The sequence below is a fragment of the Limulus polyphemus genome, unplaced genomic scaffold (assembly GCF_000517525.1).
Source record: "Limulus polyphemus unplaced genomic scaffold, Limulus_polyphemus-2.1.2 Scaffold3166, whole genome shotgun sequence".
NCBI lineage: Eukaryota > Metazoa > Arthropoda > Merostomata > Xiphosura > Limulidae > Limulus > Limulus polyphemus.
This window is the reverse complement of record NW_013668776.1, coordinates 117,281-132,874: the sequence shown is the minus strand read 5'-3', so window position 1 is coordinate 132,874 and position 15,594 is coordinate 117,281. Positions and strand designations below refer to the sequence as shown.

The 15,594-nt window shown below is 30.0% G+C and overlaps 2 protein-coding genes across 5 annotated transcripts in view; both read left to right on the top strand.

Moving 5' to 3' along the window:
- Positions 1–6,546: 6,546 nt before the first annotated feature.
- LOC111088124 (histone-lysine N-methyltransferase 2D-like) overlaps positions 6,547–15,594 on the top strand; it is a 12,190-nt gene continuing 3,142 nt past the window's right edge. Inside the window, exons 1-6 of the mRNA XM_022397157.1 lie at positions 6,547–6,580; positions 7,506–7,592; positions 7,857–8,060; positions 8,851–8,985; positions 11,770–11,853; positions 14,751–14,899. Coding sequence (XP_022252865.1) covers positions 6,547–6,580; positions 7,506–7,592; positions 7,857–8,060; positions 8,851–8,985; positions 11,770–11,853; positions 14,751–14,899 — 693 coding nt within the window. The remainder of the gene's footprint in view (positions 6,581–7,505; positions 7,593–7,856; positions 8,061–8,850; positions 8,986–11,769; positions 11,854–14,750; positions 14,900–15,594) is intronic.
- LOC106468793 (histone-lysine N-methyltransferase 2C-like) overlaps positions 7,570–15,594 on the top strand; it is a 120,412-nt gene continuing 112,387 nt past the window's right edge. For all 4 annotated transcript variants that reach the window (XM_022397154.1, XM_022397156.1, XM_013929233.2 and 1 more), the window contains exon 1: positions 7,570–7,576. The gene's annotated coding sequence lies outside the window, so the exon portion shown is untranslated. The remainder of the gene's footprint in view (positions 7,577–15,594) is intronic.

The following is a 15,594-nucleotide window of genomic DNA, read 5'->3' as shown; positions in this document are numbered from 1 at the left end:
ATATTTCCTTGTAGAGTTAAGAATTTAAAACTTGTATACTATTAAAATATGGAATATTAGCTAAGATTTTATGCTATTCTAATTGGTACAGCATAAACAAAAAGTAGTTTACTAAAATTTTGAATGTAAGATACTAAAACCTTGTGTCATGCACAGTAAAGGGTACCCAGGGTGATAAGGTTAAAGAAGCATTAAAACAGTCAATAAAGCATTTCTAAGTATTAATATTCTGTCTTTTTAAAAAAATATTTTACTGAAAATTTGTCTTTGAATTTATTGAGTCAGTCTGACTTAGACTGACTAGTTTGAGTGCAGGATGATTTTCATGTTAAGAATGAAAAAACTTTTCTGTCATCTTACAGTTTTCATATTTCATTTGCTTAACCTCAAGAACATCCTAAATGAGTATCAGTTGTTTTTTTTCTGTAAAACTATATTTTACCTGCTATTTTTGTCTACCCTAACATTAACTGTGGCAGAATCATCAATCAAGATCAATTTACAGTGAAATGAAAGATGAAAAATATGATATAAAATTATCATTACTTTCTTTCTTCTTTTGATGCATAATTTCCCCTGTTTTCATGTAGTTCTTGTCTTCAAACTTTCAACAGTTAACTTTTTCACATCTGTTTTCTATAAATATTATGGTTTTATTGTTGTACTTAGTACCTATTTGAGCACTAATCCTCTACCCAAAAACAGTAAACACAGTGGGAGGTAATTAAACATGGGTCGTAAACATGAAAAACATGAAGAGCGAACTATGTGAAATGGAGGGAAACCATAATTGAGTTAGGCTTCACTTTTTTTACTAAACTAGTTCTTCAAATAAGAATTATTTGGGCTTTCAAATATACATCTTAAATCACAAAATATATACAAGTAAATAGAATAGAATATTTCAAAATAACTATAATTTAAATGGCTTTCTAACTAAGGAATAAAGAGATTTAAAAAATTCACATGATAGCAAAATATGAAACTGAGACCAAATATCTAATTATCAGCATCAAAATGAGCTAGCCTCTTAACAAATCTTGTTAAAAAACAATCTGTTTTTTCTGTTGGTTATAAGTAATCCAGTAGTAAATGTTAGAGACAGTTATTGATATTTTTTGAAAAATGGGATTAAATAGGATAAGCATAGTATGTGGGTTTAACTTTTTTATATATATCTCAGTAAAGGAAGAAGCTTAGAGGCTAGAAATTAACATTCTGGCTTGGCAGTATCTGTAGCATAAGTGTGTAGTTTATGGGACACTTCAGAAGATCATATAAAGGTAGAAAGAAAATCTGAAATAGACTATTTGCAGTGTAGATGTGTCTTGTAATATGAAGAAGTGAAGATAAAGAATTCATTGAATAATTCCCTTTAAAATTAAGAAATTAAAACTTAAGTAATGTAAAACTTTAAATTATAAACTACATTTTAATGCCAAGCTTATTAACATATATTGATAGTAAAGCTGTTTAATTTAATTAAATTTTATCTTTTTAACCCGTTTGGAACGAGCAGACGTGAAATACGTCTGCTTGATTGTGGAGGATATTTATGCAACAATACATATGGTAACTCTGAGATATCCTCATAAAACCTGGTAAGATTTTGTTAAAGTTTATAAGTATCTTGTACACAAAGAATTACATTATTTTAATTGCATCTTTCTAATGAAAATATTATTTATCTATTGTGGTTATTTGCACACAAACTGTGAATAGTTTGAGTGCAAAGTGATTTTCATGTTAGATATAAAAATACTTTTTCATCTTATAGTTTTCATATTTTATTTGTATAACCTCTAAAACCTCCTAAATTAATATCAGAAGCTTTTTTAAGGTAAATGTTTATATTTTATTTTTCATCTTCTCTACCACATCACTAATTCTAGCAATGAAATGATTACAATTAGGAAATGAAAACTTACATACCTTTTAAGTTTTTGTAGAATATCTATAAAGATGTTCTTGGTTATATTCATAATTTCAGATTTTTTCCTTTTCACATGGTTAATTTTTAATGTTTTATTTTCCTTTCTTGTCGTTTACTATCTTGTATGATGTAAATATTTTTAAAATATTGAAACCTTTCAGTTATACATTTTAAAACATAAATTAACTAAAATATAAAATTAAGACCTAAATACAATTTAACTGTATCTCTAACTGTAACATTTAGGTAAGAAACAACTGTAAGTGATTTAGTCAATCAAGCAGCCAACAATACTACAGGCAGTCACATGTACACCGTGATGAAAACTGCACCCCAATTTCAAAGTAACCATTGTTGGATTATGGTATAAAATGAGCTCTGTCTAATGACAATATACAATTGCAAGTAACCTGTACATGTAGGTTATAAAGCTCAAACAAATCTATTGGAGGTGTGTGAGTCATCAGTCAGGGGTTGACAAAATTTATTACTTTTTCAACTGCATTCATCCAGAGAACTTTGAAATTTATATGTCAGTAGGTTAAATAAATGTCATATTGTCTAGCATTATATTATTGAAGATACAGAGTACCAAAGTAGAGAATTTTCATAGCTTGTAGGTGATGCGGTAATACATCTAAAGTTTTAAGTAGTTTTTTGAAATAAAGGACCTAACACTTAGATAACATAAAACTTAAAATCATAATGTACATTATAATTTCATTCACATATATTGATAGTAAAGGTGTTCAAAGTGGTACCTGGTGCGAAGGGGTTAATTAAGTGGAAACTACCACAATCAAATTATCAGTATTAATCTAGAGTTAATTTATATATAGACACTTTGTATATGTCATGTATATTTTTGTTCTTTTTAGGTTACAAAAGTGATTATCAGTAAGGGCTGGAGATGCTTAGATTGTACAGTGTGTGAAGGTTGTGGAAAACCACATGATGAGGGACGTCTTCTTTTGTGTGATGAATGTGATATAAGCTACCATACATACTGTTTGGATCCACCATTGAAAGATGTGCCTCAAGGGAATTGGAAATGTAATTGGTAAGTAGGTGTATGTGATATAAAAATATTAAAGGTCAATATATACTTGTTTAGTGAAGTGTTTTGGACCATGAATAGATATAGTGTTGTGTAAAATATGTTGAAGCATCAGCACATGAAGACTAATGTGCTTCAAATTTTTCATTATTCTTAGGTGTGTAGTCTGTTTAGAGTGTGGCTCTCGAAACCCAGGATATGGAGCTTTATGGCAAAACAATTATACTCGCTGTGGGCCATGTGCTAGTAAAGTGACATGCCCAGTTTGCCACATTAGCTACCAAGAAAACGAATTAATAATCCAGTGTATTCAGTGTCATCGGTAAGTATAATTTTTATTACAAAGCAGCTAAATTATTAGTTTCTGAACTAATTTCAAACTGCAATGGTAAATTTAATCTGTTTTTCAAAAAGTACTGTTCTGACTTTATGTAGTAAGACTAAATATTTTTGTAAGTTGATGTGGTGCTGCTATTATATATTTTTGGCTTATACGAGAGAAATTCTGCTTTCAAAGGCTGAATTAAACCTTTCAAAACTTTTTTTTTTTTGTGATAGCAAACAACAGTTCTCAAAATCAATAATGTACACCTGAATATATTTTGCATAAAAGAAATGCTTGTTTCAGTATACATTCTTTATACATATTTTGAAATAATCTAATGATCCCTCAAACAATCTCAAAGATTAAATGTATTGATTCTAAGATGTTAACTTGTTTAATTATTTGGTAGCACCAAACACATAACAATTCTGTAAGATGTGTTATGTTGATAAGTATGGTAGCTCTTTACTCAGTATGAAAAAAGTATTTTTTACTACATATTCCTTTTGGGGAATAAGGCTTTTATTGGTATAAAATTGGTTGTGTGTAGATCATTTACCAATGTGTATATTGTTAGTAGAGCATCTCCATTTGTGGTCTGTCTGTCTCACTTAATTTATTGCTTGCAGGAGACATTTTTGATATGAACAGTTTTTCAGTAGGTGAACAACCAGATGACTTGGTTATATTAATGTAATATTGACTAATGTGTTAAGTTGGGAAGTTTACAGCACTAATCACAGTACTGATATATTACTATTCTTAGAAAGGCTTTTAATACTCATATTACATCTGTAATTTTCTGATATTTTGGACACAATTATGTGAAGTAACATACATGTATTTACTAAGTTAACCCATTTATTAGTTATATTAATGTAATATTGACTAATGTGTTAAGTTGGGAAGTTCGCAGAACTAATCAGAGTACTGATATATTATTATTCTTAGAAAGGCTTTTAATATTCATATTACATCTGTAATTTTCTGATATTTTGGACACAATTATGTGAAGTAACATACATGTATTTACTAAGTTAACCCATTTATTAGTTATATTAATGTAATATTGACTAATGTGTTAAGTTGGGAAGTTTACAGAACTAATCAGAGTACTGATATATTATTATTCTTAGAAAGGCTTTTAATATTCGGTTCAAGAGATTATGTAAAATGAGAAGAAGTATTTTTATTCTTAGTGTGAAAATCAATCACCTTTCACAGTCTCACTCCCTAAAGGCTTTGGAAATTTATGAAATTCAGAGACAAATCTTTAGAAAGAATATTTTATAAAATAAAAAAAGTTTTGAAGTATAACAGACTTGTAATGTTTGCTAAAAGCATGCCAAATTTTGTGAAGATACAACTAGTAAATTCAGAATTATAGTAAACATTGTTATATAAACTTTTAAATACAGGATTTATCCAACGGACCAAACTGCTCTTAAAGTGTTTATAATTCACAGAAGCAAGCAAGAAGATCAAACATTTATTGAATATTTATGGATTACATGAATAAAATAATTAAGCATTTTCAGAAAGAAATTTAAAAACCACATAATACCACACGTTTCCAGTTAGATTGTTTGTTTGTTTGTTTTTGAATTTCGCACAAAGCAACACGAGGGCTATCTGCGCTAGCCGTCCCTAATTTAGCAGTGTAAGACTAGAGGGAAGGCAGCTAGTCATCACCACCCACCGCCAACTCTTGGGCTACTCTTTTCCCAATGAACAGTGGGATTGACTGTCACATTATAACGCCCCCACGGCTGAAAGGGCGAGCATGTTTGGTGTGACGGGGATTCGAACCCGCGACCCTCAGATTACGAGTTGAGTGCCCTAACCACCTGGCCATGCCGGACCATTACCACTCCTGTGGTCCAAAATCTGACAATAAAACCATAAAATTTAAAGGAAACAGATAATAAACGGTTAATTGTTGAAACTGTTGAGATAAATTAATTTGGAAATTTCTGAAAAATTCTGCAATCACTGCAGAAGACAATATGGTATTATTGATTTTATTTCATGTTTTTCATCTTTTCATTTTGCTGTACATTTCTTATTTTGATGAAGAAAATACAATATAAAGTTTTTAATAAAAAAATCTTTCAATATTCATTTAGAACTTCTTCCTTCAAAAGCAGTAAATCACAGTGGGAGCTCATTAGCTATTGCTCATAGATCTAATGTAAATAGTGAGGTTTCATGTTACCAGGCTATGGAACTCCTGAAATTTTATACTTTATATTTTACTGAATTTTTGTTATCCTAGCTAAGAAGCTTCTAATTTTTTTCCATTTTAGTTTCGTTTGCTGAAAAATATACATTAAATGAAATGCATACATAAAAACAAGGATTTGTAATACTCACTTCTTCCTACAACTCATTTGCACTCGAGTAAAAACTGAAAAACTTCTTTCATAAGCCTTGTTGAGTCTCACAGATTTTTGTGTCTGAAAAAAAAAATCATGTAGCACTCAAATATGCATCTTAGACTGTAAAAAATATATCTCAACTAGAATGAAATACTCCCAAACAACTGTACTTTATCTGTCTTTCTAAACAAGCTATAAGTAGGTTAGAAAATTTTCATTAGATGTTTAGAGCAGAAATACGATATTCAAAGAAACTGTGACAAACTTTTATTCTCTGGAGGCCAAAAACAAATAGAAGAGTGTGTTCTACTTATTGGTTATAAACAAACACCAGTCATATAAAGTTGATTAGCAAACAATCTAGAGAGCCAGAGGGGGGGGGGGGGCATATTTGGCAGGTTTGTGAAATTAGTTGATATCTCAGCAAATAAAGTGAGAGATTCATATTTTATATTATTGCTTGTAATTATGTATAGTGTGTGTTCCTATTTGGTTGGAAACAGTAAAAGCTTATTACTAAAACTAGAAAATTCTGATGCCGATTATTAGCTCATAAATGTCACATGACAGAACAATGAAGATTGATAATTTTTTTATATTTCATTTGAAATTAAGAAGTTAAAACTTAGATAACATAAACAGGGTTCTTGCATTTCCTGGAAAACCTGAAAATTTGATAGCTAATGTCCCTGTCTGGAAAAATTTGTAGAAAACGGAGGAAAACATCAATGTCCTGGAAAAGGCATGGAAAACTGTAACTTCATGAAATGCATTATCTGACCTAATAACAGTTAAACATTTCAGTGAGCAAATAACTTAATTAGTATGTGGTTAAATAAATAAAATTTAAAAAATGAAAGTGTATGAAGTTGGGTTAGATATGAGGGGTGATACAAAGCTATAAAATGTTGTGGAAAATGACTGAAATGTCCTGAAACACATTATTTTCAACCATTGTGCAAACCATTATAAAAATTTGGATTATAAACTAAGTCTTGATACTAAATTTATTGACATACATGAATAAAAAAGTGGTTTAATTAAAATACGAATGTAACACTAAAAGGTGATGACGTGCACTTTGATAGTAGCAAAAGAGTTTAAAAAATTGAAACTGAAGTATTTTATTTGTTGAAATAAGTAATTTTTACTTCTTTGTGTCTTGTGACTAGCTGAGGTATATTAAGACCTGGATGATCATTGTTGACAGACTCTTAAAAAAAAAACACTAAACATTATTGTTTGTTCATTGAACAGTATAAATGTGTGATCTGTATGTGTATATAAATAAATGCTGGGAATTTATGTTATGTACAAAAGTTACTACATACAAAGAACTGATTAACTTGAACATACAGTATAACATTAGTGGGGCACAGTTTTTCATAAACACAACTTGCTCTTGTTTTTGAGATATGTGTGGCTTTATGTTCAAATTTTTATACATATTAAAATATTACTGTTTTTCAGAACATATGTTTGGTAGTCACCACTATTTTTTTTGTGTGTGTGTTGGCAATGTAAATGTTGTAGAGTTGAAACTTTTAAGGAATCATTTTTTAATACTATTGCTACTTGTAGTAAGTTTCATAATTTCAGTACTTTATTATTGTTATCTGTAAGTTCAAATATGATAATAGTTATATAGTTTTTATTGTACATTTTTCAACAAGTTTATAATTCATAAAATTTTATTTAATAACCTATAATGTTATGTATATTCAACTGTAATGTGTCTTGAGTTTTGTTTAATGCTGAAAATTTCTAAACCAAATGAATTTTAGTAATAGTTTCATATTATTTTTGTTTTAGCACCACCTCCTCCTCCAACACCTCCACAGCCACCACTACCAGAACTTCAGTGCTTGTCACCTTCTCCAAAGGTTGTCAAAGACCCAGGTATATTAATTTTAAATGAAACTAAAATATAAGATAATATAGATTTATTATCTAGAATGTGTTTAAAAAATTTAATTAAAGTGAGGTGGATGGAATATTTCACTTTACTGGAACTAGTGTTTTTGTTTTTTAATTTGTATGTAAAGATTTATTCTTTGGAATTTCCCTGCACTAATGCAACCTAAGTTTTCAGAATGTTAGAGCACGTGTTAATTATTCTTTTAATATTGAAATATTTTCTGTTATTTTATTTCTACACAACAGAACCAATTCCTCAACCTCCTCCCCCTAAACCTAAACCACAGGCTCAGTTCTATGTGGATGGAGTATTTCTGTCTGAAAGTGGAATGGATCAAATCAGGGCCTTAACCATTGAACAACCTAAAAAACAAAGAATGCGTAGGCCTAAACACCAAATAGGTGGACGACCATTTGTAATGGGAGAAGACAAAGATGTTGTTTCTAGTGGTAAATTTTCTTTTTTTTACAATTTATCTTTTATTTGTTTTTAAATCAACACTTGGTTATGTAATTCTGTGTTAGAAATTAACTGACATCTTTGTATTTGTGTAATATCAATCTCTGATTTTGTTTTATGTTATAAATTGTATGTCTATTGAAATAGTGATTCCAGAAAATGTCCCAACATTATAGCAGCACATCTAATTTAAATGACTGAAGAAAAGCCAGTTTATCATCAGTAAGAACCCAGAAGATCTTTGATATAATACCCACTAATCTGATTGCATAGAACATTAAAGAATATTTTGAAAATTAAATGGGTAACAATTAAAAAGAAAACAAAGGTTTGTTATAAGTGTATGAATGGAATAAATAAAAATTTGATAGAAATAGAAAATAATTTTTGCTTCTGAGTTAATGAATATACCTACAGGTTGAAATAAATACATTTCATTAATGTATATAAACCTTCAAGTATGATATCATTATTCATATTATTGTCATTGAATTTCCACAAATACCGTTTTATGCCACAAACGACCACCAGAGATCCGATACTTTGGGTCAGGGAATATTTATGAAGAGCTTTAAGTAAAATATTTGTGTTTGTATTCAAGTAAAATTGGAAGTGAGGCTGATTTCTCACTTTACATTGCACATAAAACTGTTTCTGCTTTCTATATTATGAACTTAAACATTAGAAATAAATTCAAAAGAGGTATTCCAAAAAATTATAAATATAGATAAAATGTATCTTACTTAGTCCTGTTTAAGAATATTTTATCATTCTTGCTAGATATTGCTGCAGATCTAGTAAGTATGGAAACAGATGTAAGAATGGAAGTTGATGATGGAGAAGATGGAATGAAGGGAGAAGCAACTGATGCTAACTTAGAGAAAAAGAGGCGACAAAGGAAGTTGCATAAACTTGGTAGGTTCTTAAACATTACTGATGGGTGAAGAATAAGAAAATATTAACTTGTATTGAAGAGTTGTTATATAAACAGTCACTAAAGGTATTTGGTTTTCTGTGTTTTTGTAATGTTTGAGGAAATTTTTTCTCTCTCTCTCATTCAACGCAGGCTCTGTCCCAAGGACCAACCTCATAACCATTTTGTGGTTGTTATAGTTTTCATGCTATAACTTTTAAGTTAGTAAGTGAATGTTAACGAAATTAGATGTTTATCTATTATCAGTAAACATTACAATGCTTTCATATGCAAATTATCAAATTTTTTTATTAAGTCTTAAGGTTTGTAAAGCAGTGTGTTTCGCATTCCTTTTTTTTTTTTTCGCATGTTGCCTACCTATCATGCAAAGTAATATTCATTTTAAGATTAAAAGTACCTTTATGCATCAGTAAATTTTGAAATTTCACATGCAAAGTCTTTATAATGTCCAAATAGTTATCAAATATTTCTTAAGAAAAATCTTTATATTTATCCATTATTTTCAGTAATTAATCTCTGTATGCGTTTGGTAAATTTGACTGATCTCACAACACCCATAAAAAATTAGGAAATAAATATAAATTATGCCTCTTATATTCTAGAATGAACACAGATTATAACACAAAAACATAAATGTTTGGACTAAGTAGCTTAAATCTCGTAACATTATACATTTATATATGTTTATTTTTATTATTATATTGATCTTTCAGCCGTGCCTGGCTAACAATACAGAAATTACAATGATGCAGCTCACATGCACTCATGCACAGTGGCACCCCGCTCACCTCTTTCCATTTTTGGAAATGCTCCCTTATATACATTTACTTCTATACATGACATGAATAACCAATTGGAAGCTCAGAATGTCCCCCTAGTGGCTCTCTTAGCCATTTTAACAGACTTGGCACCATTTCTTTCTTTTGAACGAATATTTCAATGAGGTAGGGGTGTGTCTTTAGTATGCTCGAAATTTCATTTTTTTAGAGTAAAATATATCTTAGTTACTAAGCTTAATAAATTAGTGGAATTCTATATTATTAATGTAGTGATTATATAAAAACTAAAAAAAATATTTTGTTTCATATCCTCCACGTGCAAATTTTTTAAAGGCTTAGCCACGTATATCAAGCAGCAATCAAATACAAAGGTCGTAACTAGAAGAGATAATTGGTTGCTTTACTTCTTTAGTTACTGTTCTATGTTTTAAGAAAAATAAGTTTAAGAACTTATTTCAAAACAGCAAAAATCTATACACATATAAAGTGTATAATAATTGAAATGTGACTTTATTTTACAAAATACTAGTCTACTAAAACACAGCCAAGACAAGTTATTATAATTCATATTTTAGTACTATATATTACTCAATTTCTTAATTCAAAAGCGAATATTAAAAACACAGATAAACATTGATTTTTGTGAATCATGTGGTATGTTGAATGCAACACTGGTTCAAATTAGATGTTTGTGAAGTCAAAATACTAAGTCTATAGTTTCGTACAAATTAGAAACTCAAATTACAGATATTGACAAGCTAGAATATAAAATCAAAAATCTCATCTTTTCAATTTGCTAAGATATTGTTCATGTAATAAATCAAATCTACAGTTTGATACCAAAGTTATTGACATAAATTCATGAAATAGTAGTTCAATGAAAATTTGAATGCGAATCAACAAACTAGATGACATGGCCTTTAACCCATGACCCATCTTGAAAGGGTTAATTCTATAAGTAACCACCTTTCTACTTTTGTATAGTAAGTACTCACATTTTTAACCTCCACAATTGAGGAATTGTGCACAGATGTCTGAAATTCAAACCATTAGGTACCCACCAATATTTTGATACCTTAAAATATATTAATGGATGCATATATAATCTCTTATGAATTATATGTATGTATATGTGCATATTTAAAGTTCTCATTTTTAATGATAATGAGAATTATTTAAGTCTTTGTGCTGTGTACAGTGTATTGCCATTATAGCTAAGAACTGACACTATCTTTTAATAATGTTGTTAGTTGTGTTTTGATACAAACATACTATTTTTAGGTGACCTTAATATTCAGTTCTGTTATTAATGTATGTACATGATGAATTGTTGGTCTGTTGGGCACGAGTAGCTTTGAATTTAAGGAACCTATGAATTAGTTGTCAAAAAAGTTTTTGTTCCATGCATCTCATTCTTTTGCACAAGCAAAAGTATAGAATATATGTGAACTATTATTCAGAAAAACATTAATTGTATACTTAGGTGTTATCAGCTAAAACTGAATTAATGAATTGTGTGAGATACAGAAACACTTTTTTAGAGTAAATAATATGAAAGTTTTACAACTGGTACTAACATCTCAAAAACTGGTAAAACAAATTGTTGGTGTACCTTCAAATATTATGATGGGGCGATTGCTCAAGAATATCCCAGTTGACTTAAAATGGGGTCTGTGAAACTGTATTAGTTTAAAAAAAAGTTGAACAATAAATGCCATTTTCATCACTAGAGCTCTATATCATAGTAATTTTTATTTTTTCATTGAGGTTTCTTAAGTTATATTAAGCATTTTGCCATTTAAGTAGAACTTGTTTCTTACTTAACTAGAAATATTTGATACTTTAAGTAATTCATATATGGGAAGAATATACATAGGTATACTTGTTACTTGAAATGGAATTATATATTTATGATGTGCATGGAGTTATGAAGTTATAGAATATAAGCATTAAAACAGTTTTTTCCACTATAATTTTCCACTCCAGGAATTGGTGGGTTTGTTGCTAGACCAAGAGCTAGAAGCCTTTCTACTAAAGAACAAGGAAATGAACAGACCACTGCTAGTATGGGTAAAAAATAACATTTTGATTGTTTTTAATAAATGGGGAAATATTATTCAGTACACCTTAAACATAAAGATTTTTATGATATCTAAAAAGTTTTCAGGGACTGACCAACCTGTATTATAATAACAATAAAAAACAGTTTTTCCACTCTTTATTGTAGATTAAGTATTACAGTGACTTGATACCCAGACAGAAGAAAATATTTTTGTAAATACGGATTTTATCTTGATTTCTATTAAGTACAGGGTGATTGTAAAGAAAGTTCAACAGTTCAGTGCATCATATCACAAACTATGGCATCAAAAAGATGAAATTGATGTAGGTGTTAACTCTGTGTTTGGGACCATCATTTTGGACAATCTTGTCTCTGCAAAGTAACTTAAATTTTTCCTACTATAACTCTGAATATACTAAATCTATCTTCGAGGAATTTGTCTGTGAATTTAATAGACTTTTACTGAGTCAGTCTGAGTGCAGGGTGATTTTTATGCTAAGAACAGAAATACTTCTTTTCATCTCAGAGTTTTCTTATTTCATTTGCATAAGCTATAAAACCTCCTAAATAAATATCAACATATTTTTGGTAAAACTGTACTTTGTTTTGTATTTTTGCCATGCTAATTCTTGTGCAGTTGTGTGTAGCTCAAGTTTAAAATATGTAATATATTTTTTTTTTCTAGAATGAATGCTGGCTATAATAGACAGTCAAAATTATTTATCCTAAACAGATTCAGACTCTTAACAGTTTCACATATGCCTAACCCCAGTTGCTCAGTAGTAAGTCTGCAGGCTCACACTGCTACAAACTGGGTTTTGATAATCATGGTGGGCACAGCACACATATTCTCTTGTGTAGCTTTGTGCTGAAAAACAACAAAAACACATCTGCTTTCATTTCGTTTTATTAGTTTATTGATCTTTGAACCACACCAAACTAGTGTAACAAAGCAATAAATCAAATAGTGAGAGCTTAGGGTAAACAAACGTTTGAATTGCATCAGTTGCATCAAGCGTGTGTGTTCTTCAAGGCGAATATTTTTTGTTTGATTTTTTTTTCAGTTAGGTTTTCTTATTAGCTAATAATTTTCTACTTTTTGCATTTTATTACTTCTGTTAAAAAATATATAACAATAAATAAAAAAATAGAAATAAAAAAAAAACTCAGCACTTATTTTAGCTTTGAGACCTTTTGCATTTTGGTACTTTGTTTAATAACCTTTTTCCTTTTTTTTTTTCACTTTGGTTGTTGTCAAAAAATAATTCCTTTAGATTTCAAATATGCATTTTAGAACATAATATATCAGGTAATAGAATAAAATGTTCCAAAACTGTTATAATTTATCTGGCTTTCTGATTAACCTGAAGATCTTGTAAGGAAAGAGAAAACCTATAAATCAGAATTCATATTGCCACTGTGCCGTGTGACTCAGAGAGAGATGCAGACTGAGAATTTATTTAAATATTCACTTTTAAAAGTAAGGAATTAAAACTTAGATATTTTAAACATTTGAATTATAAACTACATTTTGATGCAAAGTTTATGAACATACGTTTAAAATAAAGTAGTTTAAATTGATGTTAAATGTAACTATGAAAACGATCATGACATGAGCACTTGGGCCAACCTGGATTCATAGGGTTAATGGTATCAAGCAGATGCAAGTGCCACAGTTATCACAAGTTGCCACCAGGGGCTCTACTGTGGTTTCCTTAACATGTTTGCAATGAGAATAAATGGGCTTGTTGTTCAGAGTGTAGCTCTTTCAACTAACATGAACAACAGACGAGCTTTCAGAGAGATGAACTAGTGAAATGCTATTACACCAAAGAATGCAATATCAAGGCAGTTGTCAGGGAATACTGTACAGTGCATAACATCCACAGAGGGACTTATTTTAGGCTGCTCTTGTGATAAACCATGTACAAGTAGACCACTGACACCCTCTGAAATTATCATAGAGGTCAACCATGCCATACCAGAACAAGCCAGCACAAGTGCACATTGGTACAGCAATGCATATTATGCCACCAGAAGCCTGGATTTGCCAATTTCACTTGTTTGTAAGGCTCTTATGTCAGTTTTGAATGTTTTCTTACAAGCTGCATTATGTTCAAGCACTGAAGGGGATGGACTTAATCTCTTTTTTTTTTTATTCGTATTGCAGTTCTTGACAAGACTAAGTCAATGACCTAACAGTAATTTATGGACTGATGAAGCACACTTCACCCTTTCTGGAATCATCAACACCCAAAATTGCTCTATGTCTCCCTCTGAATGGTGCTTGTTGATCACACCCATTGTTATTGTCATGCTACAACAATGAAATGTAATACACTAACATTTTCATGCAGAATGGTGCCTTTCTGGAACTTAGCAGTCTGCTGAAACATATCTTAAGGAGCATTTTTTGTTTGGATGGCCACCTCATTCACAAGACCTAACACTAGCCAATTTCTAGATGTAGGATTACCTGAAGTCAAGGGTTTACCATGGGAAGCCTCACGTAATTTGAGACTTCAAGGATGCTAGTGTAACAGATAAGAGTGAATTATTGCTCTAATGTCCATTGTCACATGGCTGCAGTGCATTCTGGATGCTGGGACAAGAACATTTTGAATGGTTGTTGTGATTGATCAAACATTAGGCTATAGTGGTGCAATTGGTGGTAATGTGTGACAGCTATGGCTTTTGAACCTTCACCATACACTTTGTACCACTGTGTAATTTCACCTTTCTATGTTATATCACTTGTGAAATATGACATGCTGAACCGTGAAATGTTCTTTATAATCACTTTGTATATTGTTGTATATTATTGCCAGCTAAAATTGTGTGTTGGTTTAAAGAATAAATATTTTTTATTTTTTGCATAATTACATGCCTTTTTTATGCTATACAGATCAAACAGATGGGATGGGTGTTGGAGATGTTCTGAAATCTGTTGTTGGAGAAGCCCATATTGAACAGCCAATCCAGGAGAAGCCAAAGCGAAGACGAAGAGTGAAGAAGAAAAACCCTCTTGAAGAATGTTTCCCGTCATACTTACAGGTAATTTATAGATATGAATAATTGGAGCTAAAATTGATTAAAAACATTTGCTATCCTAGGTGAATTCTTATTTATTGGTAACTTTTTTTTCATAAAAACTGGATTTAAGACTTGAGTCACTTTATATGTATCGAGTTAAAGAATAAAGATTTATTTTTTAACAAACAAGAACTATTTCCACAATATTTCACAGTGTGTATTTTTTATCACAGTTTTATCTTATGAAATAAAAAGAATTACCTATTTTTAATGGGTTAAGAGACTTGATAATGATTTTTATATAAAGAAGTGTAACCCCAAAAAGTGTTTTATGGTGTGATAGTTGTTTTTTGTTTTGAACCATTTTATATTAATCAATTACATATAATTTTAAAACTACATTATTTCTAAAATCTCCTCTAAGGAATAGCCAAAAAAAAGCAAAAAATTTTGATTATTAAAAGTTTGATTAGTATTGAATCTTATTTATTTAGCCAAATTGGTACATATAAACAGAGGTGATAACTTTTTTAAATCCATGAAACTAAAGGTTAAGTTTAGATATTAATTTCAAACTGGTGTATTTAAGTGTTTTACATTCACAAATAAATAGTTGTTTAAACACTGATGAGAAGTGGAATTCTCCAAAACTATTCTGGCTCACAGACACACACATACACCCCAATGAAAGAATAGACCATTCCAAGCTTTTACTT